Source organism: Leopardus geoffroyi, chromosome A2 (genome assembly GCF_018350155.1).
Source record: "Leopardus geoffroyi isolate Oge1 chromosome A2, O.geoffroyi_Oge1_pat1.0, whole genome shotgun sequence".
In the NCBI taxonomy this organism is placed as follows: Eukaryota; Metazoa; Chordata; class Mammalia; order Carnivora; family Felidae; genus Leopardus; species Leopardus geoffroyi.
This window is the reverse complement of record NC_059331.1, coordinates 122,382,613-122,405,490: the sequence shown is the minus strand read 5'-3', so window position 1 is coordinate 122,405,490 and position 22,878 is coordinate 122,382,613. Positions and strand designations below refer to the sequence as shown.

General features: G+C 55.0%; 1 protein-coding gene and 1 long non-coding RNA gene across 3 annotated transcripts in view; one reads left to right on the top strand and one right to left on the bottom strand.

Annotated features, from left to right (window-relative positions):
- CRHR2 (corticotropin releasing hormone receptor 2) overlaps window positions 1–15,446 on the top strand; it is a 46,658-nt gene extending 31,212 nt beyond the window's left edge. For both annotated transcript variants that reach the window (XM_045495217.1, XM_045495218.1), the window contains 9 exons: window positions 958–1,067; window positions 1,426–1,543; window positions 3,662–3,815; window positions 4,332–4,392; window positions 5,872–5,944; window positions 12,085–12,170; window positions 12,352–12,487; window positions 12,894–12,935; window positions 14,362–15,446. In XM_045495217.1, the coding sequence (XP_045351173.1) occupies window positions 958–1,067; window positions 1,426–1,543; window positions 3,662–3,815; window positions 4,332–4,392; window positions 5,872–5,944; window positions 12,085–12,170; window positions 12,352–12,487; window positions 12,894–12,935; window positions 14,362–14,502 (921 nt within the window). In that variant the 3' untranslated portion in view covers window positions 14,503–15,446. The remainder of the gene's footprint in view (window positions 1–957; window positions 1,068–1,425; window positions 1,544–3,661; window positions 3,816–4,331; window positions 4,393–5,871; window positions 5,945–12,084; window positions 12,171–12,351; window positions 12,488–12,893; window positions 12,936–14,361) is intronic.
- Window positions 15,447–16,794: 1,348 nt separating this feature from the next.
- Window positions 16,795–22,464, bottom strand: LOC123606653. Its single transcript, XR_006716417.1, has 2 exons — window positions 22,319–22,464; window positions 16,795–16,952 (listed from the first exon to the last, which is right to left on the bottom strand). It is a non-coding gene; the product is annotated as an uncharacterized LOC123606653 (long non-coding RNA).
- Between the last annotated feature and the right edge of the window lie 414 nt (window positions 22,465–22,878).

Here is a 22,878-nt window from a genome sequence, read left to right as displayed (position 1 = left end):
CCTCCTCTCCTTTGAAGCTACGCCTCCCTCCTGACCCAAAATGATACGTGCCCCCTTCATCTCCCTCTTCCTTCACCCATTACAGCCCCCAGTGAGGCTGGAACTTGCCCCCCCCCCCCAAAGAAGTTCAAGTTCCAAGGAAAAACATTTATCTACCCTGAGAAAGTGATTCTACAAAATTCGAGCCAAAGGGGGTCTGCAGTGGGGCCACAGGAATGGCTAGTGGGACAGGTCATAAAGGAAAGAAGGAGGTTCCTGCCAGACCTCTGTCCTCCCCTCCCCACCTCACGGCCCCTCTGAGCAGCGGCAGACCACAGTGGGCACGGGGTGGGGGACAGCCTGCCCTGGCAGGAAGGCGTATTTTATCACTGCTTCTGTTTACAATTGCCGGCACATGGGGATCAGTACCAGGAGACTGGCTTCTATTTGGTTTTGATATTGTTCTTAACTTCTCTACAGACATGGCACCCCCTCCCTGCTACATCCGGGACAGACTGATCCCAAGGCTTCCCCCAGACTTCCCAGGGCTTGCTGCTTCTGGGGCAGGAGGGCATTTTGGCCCACTGTACAGATGTCAAAACCGAGGCCCAGAGATAGAAATCAACTCACACTCAGCCAGCAAGGGTCCGAGCTGAGGTGAAACACAGGTGTGGCAACTCCGAGTCCAGAGTTAAAGAGACCATAAAATCTAGGGAGCCACACCCAGGCCATATCTCAGAATGCCTTGTGTCCAAGCCTGCCCCCAGATTGCATGTCGGGAGGCCTGATTACAGCCGTTTATACCAAAAGCCTCATGGCCAACAGGCGTGAGCCCTGGGAGCCAGGTGTGATGATGACACTTGAAGCCACTTCTGCCTCCAAGGTCAGGACACGCAGGGTGGCCATAGCTAGAGTGCCCAGCCAAACCTTCATGCGCCCCGTGCCTCCGTCTGCCTGTGTACGTGTCTGTCTGTCCAGCAAAGGAAGTACGACATACACTACCACATCGCCCTCGTTGTCAACTACCTGGGCCACTGCGTCTCTGTGGCAGCCCTGGTGGCCGCTTTCCTGCTTTTCCTGGCTCTGCGGTGAGTCCATCCCTACCCACGGCCGCTTCTCCCTGCCCCTCCCCCCACAGCACCCCTTCACCCCTCCCAGACATTCTCGCCTCCACTCTGAGGGCCCTGAAGCCAGTGGACAGGAGTGCGGGGGAGGTGCCAGGCCACCAACCTGTGGCAGGCCTGCAGGATGCAAAAGGGGAACTGAGCGACCCAGCCATGGCCGCCACAGGCGGGAATGTGGCTCCTGGTGCAGACCTGCCCTCACCCCAGGTGGAGTCTCTACCTGGCCTTGGGAGGCGCCATTCCCACTGGTCCCTGACCCCAGGCAGAGCCCATCTCCGCCGACTCCCATCCCTGGCTGACCCCTGACCTGGGCCTCCCACAGGAGTATCCGCTGTCTGCGGAACGTGATTCACTGGAATCTCATCACCACCTTTATCCTGCGAAATATCATGTGGTTCCTGCTGCAGCTCATCGACCACGAAGTGCATGAGAGCAACGAGGTCACTGGGCTGAGGCTTGGGGCTGGGGGGGTGGGGCTCCGGGCTCTGGTGGCACCCTCTCGGGCCCAGTCCTCAGGTGTAGGCCTGGCCTGAGCTCATCTCTGCCCCAGTCATTATCCCTCCAGAGCTGGGGCCAGAGTCAGGGCTGGGTAGGGGTGGGGGCAGGGAGGCACTGCCAGGCCCGGGTCTTGGAAGCAGCACTAAACTCACACGAGACTGGCTGATCTTGTCCTACTCCCCATCTTCTGAATTCAGGACCTCCCAAAGACCCCTTAGAGAAGAAGAGGCTGGAAGTCGGCTCTGTTGAGCTTTATGTCGCTTAATTCCAATGAGACGCCTGTAGGGATTATTTTCCCCATGACACAGACATGGAAACTGAGGCTCAGGGAGGTTATGTGAGTCTTTTTTTTTTTTTTTTTTTTTTTAATGTTTATTTATTTTTGAGAGAGAGAGAACTGGGGAGGGGCAGAGAGAGAGGGAGACACAGAATCCTAAGCAGGCTCCAGGCTCTGAGCTGTCAGCCCAGAGCCCGATGCGGGGCTCGAACTCACGGACCGTGAGATCATGACCTGAGCCGAACTCAGACATTTAACCGACTGAGCCACCCAGGCGCCCCAGGTTATGTGAGTCTTTACTGATGCCTCTACATCTGAGCCAGCAGGATCTTGACCAGGCCACCCCATGTGTTTGCTATGTGCCCCTGGATTTGCGTCAACTGCCACTGTACTATGTATGTCCAGGCCACTCAGACTAATGAGGCCAAGCACAGAGTTCTGTGGCACCCCATCAGAGACTTGTCAATACATTTTCTTTGGACAGCGGGCCTGCGCCGACATGCGGCCTGGCTTGACCCTTAACTCGGCCCCACATTAAGCCCTGCCTCAGTGCTAACTGAGTTAAACCCCATTTTGGGTATGCTGCAGCCCGATGTTAGTTTGAGCTCATCAACTGTCGCTTAACTTGGAGAAAAAGCAAGGCCGGGAGGAGGGGATCTTTAGCTTTCCCCCTCGGCAAGACTTTTTGAGAAGAGGAGACAGACAACCACATGGGGCCCAAGATCAGGGCTGGGACCATGGGGGAAAGCTGCAGAGGCAGAGACCAGAGCAGCACAGGACCATCTGACAGCCGTCAGAGCCAGCCAGAGAGGGGATGCGCTGTCCACGGGGAGGTGGGGGCAGAGAACTTGGGCTCCTCTGACCACCATTCCCTTATCTCAGCCTCGGCTCTGAGTATGCCTGGGGGACGAAGCCTGGGGAAAGATGGCCAGGGAGGGTCTGCTGAGTAGAGGTCTGGCCTGGAGGCCTGAGGCCTGGCCATGGCTTGCTGTGGCCCCGGACAGGCTTTCTATCTGTCTGCATGCCCACCTTCAGTCTGCAGGGTATCAGGAAAGTAGCCCTGCTCAAAGGGACAAGGACCAATCCCCTTCCCTCTGCCGGGAAGGCAGATGGCAACGTAACCTTCATTTCGTGGTGCCTGCCTTAGCCACTCTCATCTTCTTCAACTGCCCTGTAAGATGGCATTATTATTTTCTCCATGTCCCACTGAGGCTCAGAGGGATGTGTCGACTCGCCCGGCGTTGGTGAGACTCCCTCCGTAGCCAGCAGTGATCATACTAAGCCCAGAGTCTTCCCAAACGGGAGATTCTACAGAACCCCTCCATAGCTACAGCTCCCCTTTCATGAACCCCGTTCTGTTATTTACATAACAACTTTCTTTTCATTGACCCCCTCCTTTTTTCCTACATGCAATTTCATATTGAGTGGACACCAGTCTGACTTGCTATGGATTGAAGGTGACTCTCAGCAAAATGACCACGAAAACACCACAGTGTTGTTCAGTTCTAGCCCCTGCCTGCAGAAAGCTCAGAGCCAGGCTCCCTCTTTCTCTGTTAAAAAGGGAGATTAGAAAGTGCTGGGGAGACGCCAAAGAAGGAACCAGGGCAGACCGGCGCCTTGACTGGTTCCAAAACCATGAAAGAGAAATGGCGGCGGCTGAAGCTTCCCAGAGCGAGATTCGAGGGTATTTAACACCGTGTCCACTAGACGACTCAGACGGGCGCCCGTGGCGCACTTGGGCCCCGGTCCCAGGCGGCCCCTGACCGCCGCCTGCCCCGTGCAGGTCTGGTGCCGCTGCATTACCACCATCTTCAACTACTTCGTGGTGACCAACTTCTTCTGGATGTTCGTGGAGGGCTGCTACCTGCACACGGCCATTGTCATGACCTACTCCACCGAGCGCCTGCGCAAGTGGCTCTTCCTCTTCATCGGATGGTGTGAGGTTCCCGGGGAGGCCGCAGGGCCTGGTGGGGAGGGGGCACTGCTGACAAGGTCACCTCCCTTCATCTTGGGTCCAAGGACAGGTCCACAGCCCTGCCTGCTGTCCCCAGGACAGTCTGAGGATGCACACTCCCTTCCATTGCTGGTGAGGAAGGAGCAAATTGTTCCTCCAAAAGAACATTTTACAAGTAGCCCTCCTCCCTCTGCCTGGAAAGGCCAATCCAAGGACCTTTGTCTCTCGCCGGGAAAGAGAAGCCAGCCAGCATCACTTCTCTATCCAACCATCTCAGAAAACCATGCCATCCCCTCATCTGTCTGACCTGTTCAGCAGGGGGATGCTGAGAGGGGGAAGGGTGCAGTCAGGGTCTAGGGCAGGCCCCTCCTGGGACCATGGATGGCCATGTGCTTGGCGATTGGTTCCAGGCCCCTTGTGGTCCCCTCACCCTGTGTTCTACAGGAGGGTCCTTGTCCGTCTGTCTGTCCGCTGTAGCCTGTGTGTGTACTTCTTTCAGGCATCCCCTGCCCCATCATCATCGCCTGGGCCATTGGCAAACTCTACTACGAAAATGAACAGTAAGTAGGACTGACCTGTCACAGGGGTCCGCAGGGTGTCAGAAAAGGTCAGCCAAGGGCTTCAGCCAAGCCATGGGGCAGGAAATGAAGTCCTTCCAGGACAGATTTATTTTCCCATTGTCTTAAAAATTGAAGAAAAAAAAAAAATCCCTGGCACCCAGGGGTACTCATGTGGTAGATGTCAAGTCAACTTTGTTGACCTGAGTTAGGAGCCATGGCTCCTTTAAGTGCCCTAACGCTTGACCCCCTTTGGTAAGGCCCCCTCGGAGTGGCAGGTCTGGCCAAGGGTATATACAGGAGGCTTTCAGCCTAGAGCACATCCAAGGCTGTGTCACCTAGCCTTTTTCACAGACCCCTGGACCAGGGCAGTGGATGCTTGTTTTATTCAGGCCTCCCAGTCTCTGCCGAGGGTACATTGTCCTATCTTGGGACCCTCCTTGCACCAGAGATGCTGATATAGAAGCCACACCCAGATGATGGCAGTTCTGGCCACGTGTCAGCCAAGAAGTGGCTGGGAAGTTGGGTACCTCCAGCTGAAAATAGAGGGGACAGGGGAATGTCAGTCTCTGGATAAAAATCTCCAAGGGGTCTCCGAGGCGAGAGAAAGCATGGGATTTGGGAGCAAGGGGCAGAGTTGGGTGGGCTCCAAGAGCTCAACATCGGAAAGAGCTCCTGATGATAAAAACTACCCAAGAGTAAGAAGGCCGCCTTGTAAAGTAGTGAGGTTCCCATCCAAGGGGGTGTTGAAGCAAAGATCAGAAACCTCAGTGCTGGCAGGTACCAGGGGCAGATTCCTGTCTAAGGCCGTGTGCACTGGGTGACCTCTAAGCTTTCCGAGGACACAGCCAGAATTGCCCAAAGTCCATGTGGACCTTCCTGAGGTGCAGCAGTTGTTGACAGAGCCAGACTGTATCCCGGGCCCACCCTTCCCCTGGACTCGAGCTTCTCCACCCGCCGGCATCCCCAGAGAATAACCAAGCCTCTGGGAGCAGTGGGCTCCTCTCACTGGGTGAATGAGGCTCAGCTCAGAGAAAGGCCAGAGTTCAGGCCCGAAGACCGTTCCCGCCTCTACATCTGTTGCTTTGTGCAGCCGAGTACCTGGCACGTGGGGCAGCAGGTTCCAGGCGATGCAGAAACAGGTGGTACAGGGTGGTTGGGCCCTGGGCCAGCAAGGCGGGGACTGGCTGTCCCATCACTCACGAGCCTCCTGCATGGCCCGCCCTGGGCCCAGCAGTCTGGAATGAGGAGGGGAGGGAGGAGGAGGAGGAGACCCAGGTCTCCAGCTGGGGAGACCAGGCCCTCCACGGAAGGTAAAAGGCAGCCCGGGGGTGAGCCAAGAAGGTCCCACGGTTTTGGGGAAGGCACAGCCCTAGAGACTGGGTCTCAGGAAGGGTCAAGCCAGAGAACCCTGGGCCCAGGTCTACTGTGGTGTCCACACTACCGCTCAGCAGGCCACTCACAGCCACCCCGTCTTTGCAGGTGCTGGTTTGGCAAGGAGCCTGGTGACCTGGTGGACTATATCTACCAAGGCCCCATCATCCTCGTGCTCCTGGTAGGTCCTCAGTGGGGACTGGGATGGGGAGGGCACCAGGAGGACAGCAGAGGACCTACCCAGCAGGGATGCTGGGGAAGACATGGCCTGGAATGGCCCCTGCACACACTCCGTACTCACCAGCCCACTTCCCGGCAACCCCCTCCCGCTATCCCTTCTCCAGCTTCATGCCCTGGCGCAGCCCCGTCACCTCTGGCCCTTGGGTTCTCTCTCTGGGCAGAGAATGGTTCTGACCGGCAGATTTCTAGTGCCTCCCATATCTGACGTCCCCTTGCCAGGTCCTGAGACAGCCAGGGGAGGGGGCAGCTGGTGGCAAGAGAAGGGGGTGTGGACTTCTGTTCAGCTCAGACCAACATCCTCCTCAGCCCCCAGCGCCCCCCCTCCGGGGCCCAGCCCACCGCCCCCAGCCTGGAGCAGTGGTACCAGAATGAAGCGTAATGAGCAATTGTTCCTTGTCCAGCTCCCCGCCCTTTGCCAAATGTATTCACATCTAAGGTATAATTGCGCCACGTCTTTAATCCATAACGAGCTTTAATTAAGGTAGAGTTTAAGTAGAGGCTGTGTTCTGCAAAAGCGAACCCACTATATATCACACATTTTAAAAAAGAGACATGCAAAGAAGCCCCATAAGAAATGGGCATTTACGTAAGACTTATTTCAGGCTTGGTAATTTCGGGCTCCTGTATGCACCAGCTTCCTTAAAGGGCCACCCGCTCCTTGTGGGATACAATCGCCATCCTCCTCTTGTACACAGCAGGTGCCTAATGGGGGTTCTTTGGTTTACCTTGGAGACAATGACTGTTTATCTCTTTCATTTCCTGACTCTCCTCCTTTTTGTGACTTCTTCTGGGATTCATATGACCCCCATCTTTGGAGTGTCCTTGATGTATATGCACTAGAGATGACTAGGGAGGTTTCTACCCACTGCCTGAAATTCCACCATCAGAAATTCCACCTCATTTCAAAGGCAGAAGTAGTGAGTGTCCTTGGAGTCCCAGCTGCAATGAGTCACTCATCCCTACCCCCAGTGTGAACGGAAACCCCTTGAGACCCGTCCCCTCCCCGCCAGCTGCTGAGAGCCCATCGCGGAGGGATAGGGCTTTTTGTGAATCTGGGATCCTGCCAAGGAAGGCTGGCCTGGGGGGTGGGGGGGGGGGGATGGTCAGCAAGAGTGGGGAGGGACTCCCGGCTGCAAGGATGTTGGGCAGCAGTAAGGAAATGGAGAAGGGGAGAAAGGCACGGAGGGCTCCGTGCCAGCCCCCACTCCTCACCTGTTGTTCCACGCCTCTTTCTCTGCTTCTGCCCTCACCTCTCGGTCCAAGAGCCCTTTGCTTCTCCCTTTGGGCCTAGCACACGGCCAGCCATCACATGTAAAAGGCTTCCAGGTTCCAGACTGAGCCTGTCCAGAAGCCCCGTCCTCATTACTTCCAAATCTCATATCGTCACTGCCTGGAAATGGGAATTATGATGCCCATTTTACAGATGAAGGAACTGAGATGAAACTGCCTGCTGAGCTGAGACTCGGGGCCGGTCGCCCACCACCTGCCTGTCCTCTGCATTGGATACGTGCTCAGTGCTCTGCCCTCCCCCAATGGTTCACAGCTGCATTTCTGCTGCTGAAAGACATGAACGAGCTTATTTCTGGGTTCCGGGAAGTGAATTGGCTGGTTCAGTTTGTAGGAGGTTGTTGTCATGGGAAAGGCATGTGGCACTTCTTGGGTTCCGCTCTGGACCAGGCCCGAGGCTCAGTGCTCTCCATGAGTATTTTAACCTGTGCCGACCTTCTCAGACAGGCTCTGTGGTATCCCTTTTGGACCGGTGAGGAAGCAGAAGCTAGGGAGGTTAATTAAGCAACTTGCCCAGGGCCACACGAATGCCAGTTGAACAGCCAGAATTAGCACCATGTGACAAGATCGTGTGCCAGGCGTTCAAGTGAGAGGTGGTCCAAGGAAGTACAGCGAGGGAGGGGGGAGTGGAAGACAAGGAAGGAAGGGAACCAACAAAGGGTGAGGTGACGAGCTGGCTTCCATGGAGGCAACCACGCAGAAGAGTCTCAACTGCTCCCCGTGGAAGGTTTGGAAGCTAGGTTACGTATCTACACATTTCATGCCCCATCAGTGGAGGTTGCTCTGTGGACAGGAGACCCCATATTTCCAGGTCCCCTGCTTTGAGGCTGAACTAGCTCTCCCACCCCAGAGGAAGCCTGAGGCCGAGAAACGTCCCCTGCAGCTGCTGATGAACGCAGGTCCCCGGAACCCCGCACGCCTACAGGGTGTGCCACATCGGGTCTGACTAAAGTCTCCTCGCTCGGTGCTCCCCCCAGCAATGTCCTAGCAGCCCCTGTTCCAAATAGAAATTCCAGGCCCCTCGCCCACCACTGGGAATGTCTGGGGCAGGGGGCCAGATCTGCATTTGGACCAATGGCCCCAAGTACCTTTGATGCACACACTCTAGTTGGAGAACCACAGTGTCCGGGGCCCTGCCAAGCAGGGATGTGTGTTGTCTGGTTCTCTATGGCCCAGCCAGGACCCCGCGCATCATAGGATTCAGGACGTAGGCCTTTAAGGCTTCACCTGCCTAGAAAATGCCAACAGGAGGAGAAAACAGAGGCATCCAGTGAGGACCAGGCCCCCAGGGGCCGTGAAACAGACTGGTCTCCAGGTTTTGAGGGCACCCCCAATTCCATCTTGACAAGTTACCAGGCTCCATGGATGCACGGGTCTCAGGCAGGCTGGCCGTGTTTAACTGCCCGGGTGCATGTGCAGTACAGGAGGCTGAGAACTGTGGAGCGGTGAGAGGAGGAACCTCGCAGCACCCCAGTAAACCCACTGGATACCCGAACTGGAGGCAGCAGAGGACATCCCCAAGGGTGGGAACCGTGTCTGAAGGCAGGAGGCAGAAATGTCATCCCCTTTCCTTCTCCCTCCCTCCCTGCCTGCCACTGCAGGTGTGACAGTGAAGTTGGAGGAGGGTCTCCCATGAGCACCAGGAGTCAGCAAGCACCCTCCCCCTCGCAGGTGTGGAGAGGGCCCATGGGACTCATGCGCTGGAGGTTAAGAGCCAGTGAGTTGCGTCTGTTCATCGTCTCTGCCTTGGTGGGAGGCGATATGCTCTGTGGCATCCTGAACAAGCACTGGCGGCAGCCGCCTGGGATTTGCGGGGTGACCCTGAGGGAGCTCTTTGCTCGGAGCCTCGGTTTCTTACCTGTAACACGAGGATGCCAATCCCTGCTTCATGGGGTCACTGTGAGGACCAGCGGCCCGGAACACAGGGGCACTGCCCAGCCCCTGGAGCCACAGGTTTGGATCCTGTGCTGACAGGCCATGCGGTGCTATCCTGAGCTCTGATCACCCCTCCCCGGTCATGTGCTGAGGGCCTTCACTCTAGTTCTTTCCGTCTGGCCCAGATTTCATTAACCCCTGCAGGAGCAGCAGCATGATGTGGGAGTGAGGAGAAGGATGCTGAGGCCAGCTGCCTGAGTTCGAATCCTGACACCAATGCCTTCTACGTCTGTGGCAGGGGCAAGTGATGCAGCCTATCTGAGCCTCAGTTTGTCCATCTGTAAAATAGGAATAATGATCACAGCTGCTGCTTGAGGAGTAGCTGTGTAGTGCTTAAAACAAAACCTGGAATGGTGTGAGTCCTGGGCCACGTTAGGGAACACCGAACCTCCCGTGTCAGTCCTGGTAGCAACCGTAATGTCCAGACCCCCAGCTTGGGCCTGACACCCACCACCTGCCAGAGCTCTGACCAGCCTGGGGCATTCTTCCTGTAGCACCTCACGAGGACCTAACGTGCCAGTGGGAACCCAAGCTGCCGGCATCAGAGCTTCCGGACACACGGGGCAGGAGGATGCGAGGCTGGACTTCTCTGGGGGAGTTTTTGCACAGGGTCTGGCCTTGCCCTCTCATCCTGCACCCTCTCCCCTCAACATTCCCAGAGCCTATGCTGCCCTGGGAACATCCCAGGCCGGGAGAGCCCTGCAGCTGCTGTTGTAGAAGGAGGTAGATAGATTCCACTGTCTGGACTCACTGCAGTGGCCCCAGCCAGCCTATCTCCCCCACCCCAAGGCTTTCTCCCCAGGCCCTTTCTCTGCTTGGGACACAATCCCCCACCTTCCTTCAGTGCCATTTCTCTAGGCCTTTCTGACCCCTTAGGAAAGTCGCATGCCCCCCCTCCCTCCAGACCACAAGACTTCTGGGAGCAGGGGCCTGACACATAGCAAGTCAGTTAGATGAATGAATGAATGAATGAATGAATGAAGAGACTAGGCTGGTCAAGGCTATGGGACAGTAAGCAGTGCTCACTGAAGAGCTGGGATTTGGGGCAGGGTTGGGAGGCCAGGAAGGGAAAGCTCCGTGTGGGCTGGATGGTGAGAGGCTCCCTGGAGGAGGGGGAAGGTGCCTGTGAGAGGGTGAGGTGGAGAAGGTGTGGTGGAGGGGGAGGCTGGGAACCACGCTCACAAGGGAAGAGTGACTTCCGGGCTGCACAGACCCAGGCTGTGATGCGGCAGGGGCAGCATCACTAACTGCCTGCCTCACGGAGTAGAGAGGATAAGGCCTTATCTCCCACATCCTCCACACTAGACCCTGTCCCTGCTTTTGCCTCAGCACATGGGACAGGACCCTGCAGCCTGCAGGTGCTCTGCAACTCACTGACAGAATGGATGGGTGTGTGGGTGGATGGACGGGTGAGTAGATAAACTGATGAATGGATTTTTGAGTAGATACTTGGATGGATGATGGATGGATAATTGAATGAATTGGTAGCGGGTTGATAGATGATGGGTAAATAGATATAATGCAGGGAATGTGGCAGAAATGAGAATATATTGCCTCTACTCTCAGAGAAGTGAGAAAGAATCAGAAAAGGTCAAGTATTTTGTATCACTTGTACGAGAAAATTAGGATTGACCTATGTGTTATGGTGCTCTTGCGATCCAAGGAAATATACCAGAAACGCAGGGGCTAGAAATGAGAGGAGCCTGAAGAAGAAACAGAGCGCAGCGGGCCACTGGCTGAAGGCATCCCTCCCACCCCATACCCTGGCCATGCCGCCATGGGCACGAGAGCAGCCGGCTGTGGTTGATCATGTCTGCCGTATAGCCCAACTCCCAGCCTGGTATATGCCCAGAACTTAGGAGGGCTTAAGAAGTGACGGATTCTCAGGACAGAGACACGGGAGGAATTTGTGTGTATGCGTGTGCACACATATGTACTCATGTGTGTGCATCTGCATGAGCCAGCAGATACCCTCTGACTCATGTGCACTTTCTCGGGAGAGATTCCCAAGAAAGGGAGTCTCACTTTCCTGTCTGCTCACACTTGGAGATGGAGAGAGAGAAACACTGGCATTGCCCACGCCCCCAGATACACGCTCACACACGAACACACACTCTCTGAGGCAAACACACACGGGCACGGAGAACAGACCCACTGGAAGGTTCGACCCACCCCAGACCAGTCGCACAGATGAGCTGACGCAGATGGACGGGACGCTTGCGGCCCACGGTGACCGTACACAGCGTGAGGATGACTCAGGAGGCCCCACGGGCAGGTCCCAGGAAGAGGCTGCGTGCGCGGGCTCTGATGCTGAGGAAGAGGCTCAGGATGAAGATAAATGAGGTCCTTCCAGGAGCCTGGGAGTCAGCCCAGCAGATCGTTCATCTCCGTGGCCTCAGATGTGTCTGTGATGGTTCTAGAGTTTTCCTGGATGCAGGGGACGGATGGGGAGAGATTAGTCACTCCTGGCCAGGTCTGCTCCAAGGGTCGAAGGGCCTCAGGGGAACCCTCAATCAACAAGGCAGGGGCAGGGGCTTGGGGACTCTCTGAGGAGCTGCGGCTCAGGAGAAGCGGCCTTTGTGCCCTTGTTCACTGCTTTCTAAGGCTGCTTTTCCTCTTGGCTCTGGAGGTGGAGAAGCAGGCTCTGGAGCCCTCGGGTGACAAGGAATTGAGCAAAGTGCCTGCCTGTCCTGGTGCGGGAGAAACAGAGGCCTCGGGCCCCCAGGCGGGGGCTGGGGTGACCGGTAGGATGGATGTGTGCATGGGGCATGCATTTCGATGGGCTCCAGGCGTCAGTGGCTGCCTGTCGGTTCTTTCCCCACCTCATGGGCCTTCCTTTTTCCCTGCCTCCCCCTCCAGATCAACTTTGTATTTCTCTTCAACATCGTCAGGATCCTAATGACAAAATTGCGAGCATCCACCACATCGGAAACAATCCAGTACCGGTGAGCGTGGGCGCCTTAGCCCCCCGAGGGGAGCCTGCCTCCGGCCGGGCCCTCTTAGTCCTCCTGGTCCTCAGCCGGGGAGCTTGCTGAGGGGTCCCAGAAGAAACGGCACCCGAGTGGCGCCCTGCCTGCAGTGTGGTCTCAGACCAGTCCTGTCACCCTCTCACCCCCGCCCCCCCAGGAAGGCAGTGAAGGCCACCCTGGTTCTCCTGCCCCTCCTGGGCATCACCTACATGCTGTTCTTCGTCAACCCTGGGGAGGACGACCTGTCGCAGATTGTGTTCGTCTACTTCAACTCCTTCCTGCAGTCATTCCAGGTGGGGCATGTGACCTGATGGGGACTCCTTCCTGCCCTAGAACGCTCGGGCACCAGTGTCCTCACAGAGACTTCCCCCGGGACTGGTGTATACATGTGCACACTGCAATACGAATGCATGCACACACTGGTCCCGAGCCCCGGCCCCTGGCACCCCCACCCTAGGGTGGGCTCCCCTCCTGACTGGGTCTCAGTCACCCTAGCCTGTACCTACCGAAGGTCCGGCACCTGTTCTGAGGATTCGTGGCAGCCTGTCGCTTGCAGTGGACCCCAGTACACCTGCGCCGTGAGGGGTGGGCTCCCCGCAGCCCTTAGCCTCTGGGGTCCTCGGGGGCAGAGTGTTCCGGGCCAGCCCTGCCACGCAGCTCGCCAAGCAAGTCACTGACGCCTCCCTCCTTCCTTTCCAGGGTTTCTTTGTGTCTGTCTTCTACTGCTTCTTCAATGGAGAGGTAGGAGACCAGGCTCCGGGTTAGCCCTCAGTTTCCACTCCGGTGGAGTGGCCCAGCCTTTTGGAAGTGCCTGGGTCCCTGGCTCTGCCGAGCTCTACCACCCGACTTCGGGAAACGGGAATCCTGCCTGAGGGTCTCAAACCAGTTTAGAAGGCCAGCTGTGCCGGCCAGAAACAACACGCCAGCGCTTCACAAATGCACTCGGAGAGCCGGACGAGCAATAAGCAGAGGAGCCCGGGCTGCAGGGGTCCCATAGGAGAGGGAAGCAGAACACAGGCGTGACAGGGGAAAGCATTCCGGGAGCGAGTCAGGTGTGAGCCGCGCAGCCAGGCCTTTATGGACCCAGGGAGCAGGAAAGACACCAGCATATTTCCCCACCACAGGGAGGACCATACACCCTCAGGCCAGCTCCAGGGAGCGAGGCACCGGGGGCAGCCTGGTTGGTTAGCTCGCAAAGCCCAGAATCTTAGTGTGACCAGCTTGGGAGAGACGCTCACATAGGCCGGTGGTGGTTGAGGACACACAGTGGGTTAAGGGGCAAAGAGTAGACACAGTCCCCAGGTGCTGAGAGCTTCCAAACAGGAGGAGGGCCAGTGCCATCCTGAGGCACGTCACCTGCCGATGCAGGGGATGACGGTGGGGTGTCTCTGCTCGCTTAGGTCTCGGTCGATGAATGCAGACCGCAGACGGCAAAGTCCAGCAGTGGAGACTGGCCGGGGCTGGAGGGCAGGGAGAGAAAGAGCTGTGAAAGCAAACAAACAGTGAATGTCTCTGGGGCATTTCTTCTGTCCAGCCGTGTGCTAAGCTAGCATATGGGGAACATGATCCATTGTGCAGAAAAATTCTTACCGTGCAAATGAGAATAATACGGCATCAGCGACAGTCAAGTTTTGAAATGAATAGAACCGTTGGCTCTCCATCTCAGCAGCACATGCTGTGGCCAGCGAGGCAGGGTCTGTCAGCAGGTGGAGGAGGTTGGAGGAAGGACTTTCAGGAGGGAGAGCGATGCTGAGTATGCACGAGGAGCTCACAGTTCGGCAGATGCCCCAGGAGAGCGAGAGGCAGATCTGAGAAGCTGCTGTGGTCCCACCATAGCGATGAGGTGGCAGAGGGATGGGGCAGGGAAGGCAGGGTGTCCCAAGGAAGAGTGGGGGCTGGGAGCTTCTCCAGGAGAGGGATGAGGCCAGAGGGCCCTGGTCAGTGCAGAGGAGGGGAGAGGCGCCAAGGCTGAGATTCCAAGGCCAACAGGGGCTTCAGGGGGAGGACCTGCCTTTGGAACCAGCCAGTGCCTGGGTGTGAGGGTGCCGGTCAGAAGGGTGCCCCACCTCCCTTGAAGGGCCCTGCGAGGGGCAGGGGGCAGGGGTGAAGACTCTGGGTCCCAGGACTGGCCCCCGCAGGCCCGGCTGAGCCTCTGCCTCTCCCACAGGTGCGCTCGGCCGTGAGAAAGAGGTGGCACCGCTGGCAGGACCACCACTCCCTCCGAGTGCCCGTGGCCCGGGCCACGTCCATCCCCACGTCGCCCACACGGATCAGCTTCCACAGCATCAAGCAGACGGCCGCCGTGTGACCCCTCTGCCACCCCACTCGCCCATCACTCCACCTTAGGGACAGCTTCCCCATCCTTGTCTGGCGCCTGTCTCTGGGTTCACCTTGCTGCGCGGGCCCTGGTGGGGGCGGAAGGGAGGGAAGAGACCAGCCCAGCCAGCCGGAGAGAGGCTGTGTGGCAGGCGGCGTGAGAGGCTCTCAGGAACCAGGGCCGGCTGGGCCGGAAGTGTCAGTGCAGAGGGAGCAGAGGGGAGTCACAGGGACCAGCCACCGCCCCCCCCCCAGAGGAGCAGTTTACAAGTCTTCAGGCATTTGCCCACACCAGCCTCTCACTGCATCCTCACCGTAGCCCCATTCACAGATGAGGAAACTGAGGCCCCGAGCCAGGAGGGGCCTGCCCAAGTCCTACAGCTAGTTCTCAGCAGAGCCGGGGGTCCCCACTGCCCCCTTCAATGCGGTTGGCCCTCCTTGCCTTCTGCCTCCATGCTCAGTGCTGCCCTCTGTGGTTGAGGGTGGTGGTCACAGCAATAGGAAGTAAAGGATTAATTTGGCTTCGTCCCAGGGGCTCTCACCTACCCCCCACCCCAGACCAGGTCATCTCTCTGCCCCTCCCCAGCCATGCTCCTGTCCCTGGGGTCCTAGGAAGGATGCTGCTTCCTGTCTTGGGAGACCTCTTCTCCACAGGCTCGGGACCTTGGGGAGGAACTTGTGGGGAGGAAGACACAGTTAGGGCAGCCATACACTGTTAGGCCAACCAGAAGGTGTAGTGCAGGACAAGGGAGGAGGAGGCTGCCCCCCACTCCCCCGCCGGGGCAAGGAGTAGGACTGGAATATCAGAAACCAAAGTGGGTCTTTGATGATTAGAACCAATCTCCCAACCTCCACCTCAGACTGGGCTTCATTTCAGCCTCCCCTTCAGAAACCACGTCTCTCCTCTCTGCGAAATAAACCATGCCTCTGTGGAAACAGCCTCCCCTCAGGTCAAGTCAACCAGGCATGCGAAGGGGTGCTGTGGCCAAGGACGGGGGGCTGGATCCATTCTCGTTTGCAGAGCCCATGGCCCTGGCCTAGGGCTGGTTCTCCATCTCTGACCTGTGTGTCTGCAGGTCTGTCCATGATCATTCCCCGGGACAGTGTCTGCCCCTCCTCCCCAACCAAGGGCAGTTTAATTCAGCACAGAGGATGGGTACAATTCACACAGCAGGCCGCAGCCTGTCCCAAAGGCCAGTGTCCTGAAATCCAGAGGCAAGTGTAGACAAGGCCCCAACTGTCTCCGTGAACAACCATGAGGGAGTTTCCAGGAGACGGTGGGAGTGGAAGGGACTGAGGAGCCATCAGGCCAGGATTCAAAAGGGCTTTTGCTCTAGGAATACTCCCAAAACAATTTTTTGTAATCCGGTATCCCATCTTGCATGTTTTTAAGTTGACATCTAATATTTTCTACATACATTTTTAAATGTGCAAGAGAGAGTGATATCTGGCATTTGGCAAATATTCACATTTTAACACAAACCTGCCACAACACTTTAAAATACATCGTTCAGGGGCGCCTGGGTGGCGCAGTCGGTTAAGCGTCCGACTTCAGCCAGGTCACGATCTCGCGGTCCGTGAGTTCGAGCCCCGCGTCGGGCTCTGGGCTGATGGCTCAGAGCCTGGAGCCTGTTTCCGATTCTGTGTCTCCCTCTCTCTCTGCCCCTCCCCCGTTCATGCTCTGTCTCTCTCTGTCCCAAAAAATAAATAAACGTTGAAAAAAAAAAAATTTAAAAAAAAATAAAATAAAATAAAATACATCGTTCAGAATCCCAACACAACAGTGATTTAATAACCACCCTCACCTGTTTAAAAAAACATGCTAACCAGCTAACTCTCCCTCAACAGCAAAGAATTTTACATTGTTCCTTTTCACTTTGAACTTGTATCTTCATTCCATTTCCCCTATGGAATTTTCTAGTAATGCAGTATTTTTACGGTTGAAAGTCTTTCTTTGCTCACCTTATCGTACTTCTCTGCCACAAAATATATTTATAAATTGAGATAGAAATATTTAATTTTCTGCGGCCGAAATCTGTAAATTTTTTGAAAACGTCTTCCAGATTGAGTTATCACTATTTTTCACATAAGATATAGTATACAATTGAATCACACAACACAGACACTAAACGTTTTTGTAAGTCGATGTTAAACCTCAAAAGGGAAATGTATTAGAAACACATCTTAATGGAATGGATAGGAATTTCATCGTTCATGAATCCATGGGTGAATATTTATTGCCAGAACAAATCAGGACTCAGCATCGTTTTTCTTTTTTCTCTTCTTCATTTTTATATCCCCACACGCTGAGAAGCCTTTGCACATAAGTAAGTAGAGGTCACGCACTTCTCTGAACTCCCCAGATGGATGCCAAAAACTGCATCGCGATCTATCATCAAAAATTATGTGTCAGCCACTTGATTAAGTCCTCTTTAAATCTGGCTAAAAAAAAAAAAAAAAATTGAAAACCATCAGCCTTCCCCAAGGGCTTGGCTACGCAGGGGCACCTGGGAGCTGCTTGGCCCTTGGGCTGAGCCAGGAGAGGTTAACCGCTGGCCAACGCACCTGAGTGCTATGCAGCAAAGTGGGGCCACGAAGTGCCTGTTGGAGTTATGAGCCTGTAGACGACAATGATGCCGGCAGGCATGGCAGGTGTGGAGCATCTGTGGGGTGGGAGGTGGAAGGTGAGCTGACATTTCCCTGCTGGGAGGGTCTGTGGGGGAGGTGCTACCCGCGGGCTGAAGCCTCCAGACCCCCGGTTTCCCGTGGAGGAGGCTAACTAGCAGTAGGAAAGAAAATGGACAGAGAGGAATGAAGGCTCACAGAAACTGACCACCAACATGTGGAGGTCCGTAGCCAGAGACACACAGAGGTGCACAGACGTGGAGGCAAACACTCCCGGGGCCACACGGGGAGGCCCAGAGGGACCCGGAGAGACCCCTGGAGACACGCACGGGTGCACCCAGACACTAGATACACACGCGCCCATCCGTCGGTCACTCCCCATTTCCTGGGCACCACCCTGTGCCACGTATGGAAATAACACCACTAATAACGCGAGGTTCCTGCTTCAAGAAACTCAGAATCTAGTTGGGAAGAAACAGCTCCCAAACGGTACAAGGTAAAAAGCAGAAGAAAGGATCTGTGCTCTGTGTCCCCGCCTGGCTGGATCCCTGGTGTCCGCGTCCACGTGTTGTGGTGAGGGGAGAAGAGGGTCGGGTCCGAGGACCAAAAACAAGTCAGGTTCTGCAGCCGGCCCTTTCCTCAGCTCCCTGTTTTTTCCATCTCTCTGAGCCCACACCCATGGTGGCCCCAAGCCAGACAAGGTTTGGGGGACACAAGAACCTCGGATGCCCTCCCCTACTCCTTTCCCTTCTCCCACTGTCCGGGGAACCCGGGACTGCCACGGCCGCAGTGAGGCAGCTGGGTGGGAAGGGGGCTGTCGCACAATAGGTTCCCCTTCACGTGTCTGAGGCTGACGCGGGGTATGTCTGGGGCTGCAAGGCCCAAGAGAGTCCTTTCCTAGCGTGATGCTTCAGCCGGGGTCAGGGAGAAGTCTGTGGAAAAGAGCCTGGCCAGGGGCCCACAGCTCTGAGAACACGCTTGGGTGGCTCAAGGGAACCGACTGGGTTGCTCTTTGAGAAGAGACTTTGGGAACCTCTATTTCCAGACGGGGTGGAATCTGGGAATCTGCACATTAACAAGCCCCCCAGGCGTTGCTGTTGCTGTCTGGCATGGGAGCTGTGGAACAAGGAAACGTCTCGTCTCCTTTTTCCAACACGCACACATGTACCACTTTGGAAAGGTGAGTGACCTCGCCTGCCTTTCTGGAAGCCTCTAGGGGAAGGCAGTTGTAGCAGGAGGGAAAGAAGCAGGTACGGAACACGTAAATTTTCCCATCAATATGCTTAGTATGATTTCCAGGCTTTGCCCCTGAGATGCCATTAAATCTCCTGAGGGAGCCACCCCACCTAGAGAAGTCAGTTAGCAGGGGGAATGGGCAGAGAGCGCCTTGAGATCAGTGCCCCGTGTTGACTGAGTTTCCCCAGATTTTGTCGGCAGGGATTTCTTTGCTCAGAGCTTGAGGCCCTCCCACAGAGCTGGAGCATGCTTCCCCCACCACAGAACCACCACGGTGGACTCCATCTGGCAAATCCCGTCCATCCTACAGGACTCAGCCCCAAGAGCCTCCCTTCCAGGAAGCCGTCCTACCAGTGTCACTCAGACAAGGCCCCTCTAGGAGCTCCCAGGGCAATCCTTGCCAGGCTCCGCCACCAGGCTGGGAACTGCTCAAGGCATGTGCCATTACTTACGCCCACAGCAAGAACTCTGCACACAGGAGGAGCTCTAGAAATATTCATTGAATAAACTGGCCTTTCATATTTGCTAGTAACTCACAGGCCAGCGTTCAGTGCCAGCAGGACAGACCAAAGACACAAAGAATCCCAGAGACCTATGAGCTTTGAAAGGGGGAGAAAATCCATTCTCCGGCTCCATATCTCCCCTCACCACCAGAACCGGGGGGGCCAGGCCCAGCCTGCGGGCATCCCCCTCTCCGCATGCAGGCAGGAAATTGGAAGAGCACCCCCACATCCTTCCAAGACCATCCATCAGTCTCAGGCTGAGGGGCCCCCAGGCCTTGATGGGCCCTGACTTCCTACAGGGTAGAGTTGGGCCGACCAGACCTGTGCCCCACCCGTCTAGGGCTGTGCCTGCTGTCCTGTGCTGGAGGAGTCGAAGCAGCTCTCCCAAGCACACGTCCTGGCTTAGAGGATTAACTGTACAATCGCTCTGCTGAAACCCCACATTGGTCTGAGTACGCAGCACGGGCCACACATGCTGCCTGGAGAAATGAAGGAAGAAAGCCAGGGCCACACAAAGTCCAGAATGTTAGCTACTGCACTTTGGAAAAATAACCCGTGCAAAGGGCCCTTCCAAGGCAAAGCCCCGTATCTGGTCTTGCTGGGCACGTGAGTGAACAGGAAAGGGCAGGGGGAGCTGATCCTAGCTCTGGAAGAAAATGGACTCTGCTTCTGCTGTGAAAACAAGACAGTAGTTAATTGTGCTTCGTAATCAGATCTGCGGGGCACCGAGCAAGGCCTCCTCTGGCTCGCTGAGGCTCAACGGCGTGCAATGAACAGGCCAGCATCATGCATCCCCACAGAGGCCCTTCTGCCCAAGAAGACAGGGAAATCCTAAGACTTGTCTTTTCCTCCTGCTTCTCCCCAGTTCTGGTCTCCACGTCCCCTGGAGAAGACTGGTGGTGGACCTATGAGGAGCCCTGCAGATGCCTCCTTTCCTTATTCTTCCTGCTTGGCCTGAATATCTTACCCTTTCGGGGCTTTCCAAAGCATGCACTATGGAGTCTGTGCCTCTCGTTCCTCTCTGTTCCTCCCCCGGCCCTGTGGCTCCAAGTCTATCTCAGTCCTCAGTTTGAAACAGATTCTTGGCTGCCCCCACCCCCTTAACGTTGCACACCTAAATGCTAAGGTCTTTATAATGCGGGAGTGTGGAGCGCCTGGGTGGCTCAGTCGGTTGGGCATTCGACTTCGGCTCAGGTCACGATCTTGCGGTACGTGAGTTCGAGCCCCGCGTCGGGCTCTGTGCTGACAGCTCGGAGCCGGGAGCCTGTTTCGGATTCTGGGTCTCCCTCTCTCTCTGACCCTCCCCTGCTCATGCTCTGTCTCTCTCTGTCTCAAAAATAAATAAATGTTAAAAAAAAATAAAATTAAAATTAAAAAAAATAATAATGCGGGAGTGTGGAGTGTGAAGGTCCAGAAAGAATTCTTGAAACATTTCCCAGTGAAAAAAGGTACTTTTATTATAGCACCGGGACAGGACCTACGGGGCCACACTGCACTTGTGATTACAAGGAGTGACTGATTACACTCTTTTTAGTTAGTGGGGGCGAAGCATAAGTGAGTCTCTAAGGAATTCGTGTATGTTGAAGGTGAGGTCTACAGGACCTTGAAGGTCTGGCTATTGTCAAGATAAGGTTACCCTTCATTAACTGGTAAATCTAGACGTTAGTCATGAGACCGTTTAAGAATGTCATGTTCTGCGTGTCTCAGATATGCAACAGTGGGCCACAAGTTGTAAGATGATTTATTCTTAGTCATATTTTTCCCGCCTTTGTTTTTCTCAACATTTACAACTGAAGGAATGAGGGGGAAAAGGCCCTTCCTTGGAATTGTAATGGATTCTTTTCCCTACCTAGAAAAAATAGTGGCACCTGGGTGGCTCAGTCGGTTAAGCGTCAGACTTTTGGTTTCACCTCAGGTCATGAACTCGTGGTTTGTGAGTTCGAGGCCCGCGTCGGGATCTGTGCTGACAGTGTGGGGCCCACTTGGGATTCTCTCTCTCCCTCTCTGCCCTTTCCCCACTCGCTCTGTCTCTCTCTCTCAAAATACATAAACTTGGGTCGCCTGGGTGGCGCAGTCAGTTAAGCGTCCGACTTCAGCCAGGTCACGATCTCGCGGGGTCCGTGAGTTCGAGCCCCACGTCAGGCTCTGGGCTGATGGCTCAGAGCCTGGAGCCTGTTTCCGATTCTGTGTCTCCCTCTCTCTCTGCCCCTCCCCCGTTCATGCTCTGTCTCTCTCTGTCCCAAAAATAAATAAACGTTGAAAAAAAAACAAACATAAACTTGAAAAAATTAAAAAGAAAAATATAAACGTGTAAAATGTACAAATACTCTGCATTAAATCGTGCACAAAATTTCTACAGAAATCCTCAAAAGAACCACAGACCCATGTTTAAATGCCCGCGACCTCAAGATAAAATAAAAACGCTCTCATGTAGCTAATTGAAAAGTTTGCTACATTGGCGGTGTTCAAACCTGCCTGTGTTTTAGAAGCACGGGGCGTTCTGCGTCACACAGGTTTCTGAGCCCACTCCAGACCTCCTGGAACATGACCCCAGGAGGTGTGAATTCACACTTTTAACAGGCTCCAGGAGTGCTTCTCACACAGAAAGGCCCTGGGAGCCACCAGCCCACAAGGCCCTTCTCCCTCCCCCGTTCCTTCCCTGGCACACAAGACCCTTGGCTCCCTGTGTCTCCCACCGTGACCACCTCACCCCTGCGAAGCACGGCTCTGCCTTCCCTGCCCCACCCCCTGTAAGAAGGTTGGGTCTCCAGTAGGTCATGACGGGCACGAGGGCAGGGCCTTGCCTGCCCCAGCCCTGAATTGCCAGGATCCAGGAAATGTCAGCGTTCCAAGAGAGACTTCATTTGAACAAAGGGTTCCAAAAGCACACATCTGAAAACCACTGAATTTACACAATCCTAGTCCCTTGGACTCTCAACTCGTGGTGCCCAGGATAGGAAGTAGTTTTCTAAGTGAGATTGCTGGAGGCAACTTCTACCAAAGCTCAGTGGAATCAAACTAGACGGTACACAAATTAGTACACGTAGCAGGTCCGGATGTATCAGTGCGCTGAATTTGGAGGGAGAAAGGAAAGAAGTGAACACCACCTGCCTCTCTGCGTGGCAGACTGGACTACATGTTTTTCCAGGTACTTTCTCACTTAATCTTTTAAAATCCTGCAATATTGAAAAACTCATCTTACAAAGAAAAAAAAAAATGCTAGCTACTATGAGCTACCAGTTCCTTTCAGAGAGTCTAACCCGGGCCTGGAACTCTTGTCCCTAAAAGATCTTGAAGTCTTACAGTTTTTCTACCTGGAACCTCTTCTCAGAGTCTACAAGTTTTACAAGAATTTTTTAATCTACTGCTTTCATTTTAGTTATAACCTTTAAAAGCTAGTGATACACTTACAAATTTAATAATCATCTTAAAAGAATATTTTACCTTAAAACGCCCTTTTCACGGTGTCAGTTGAAAGACAGGTTAATAACACAAAACACTGGGGGCCCCTGGGTGGCTCAGTCCGTTAAGCATCCAACTCCGGGATCTCAGCCCAGGTCTTGATCTCCGGGTCGTGAGTTCAAGCCCCACATTGGGTTCCGTGCTGAGCATAAACCCTACTTAAAACAAAACAAAACATTAGCTAAAGTTCCTCAAACCAGGGATTCCCTAATGTATTCCATGGGGGGGTTGAGATTTTGTTTCGCTACAAAAATCACTATAACACACTAACTTTGTGACACTGCCTTGGTACTAACTATTCCGTGACTGCAGGGCTCTTACAAAGTTATGTATGCACATTAGGGGGTAGACATTCCGAAGTTAGCCAGTTTTGACATCAAAATACTGAATGTGGGGACGCCTGGGTGGCTCAGTTGGTTAAGCGGCCGACTTCGGCTCAGGTCATGATCTCGCGGCCCGTGAGTTCGAGCCCCGCGTCGGGCTCTGTGCTGACAGCTCAGAGCCTGGAGCCTGTTTCAGATTCTGTGTCTCCCTCTCTCTGA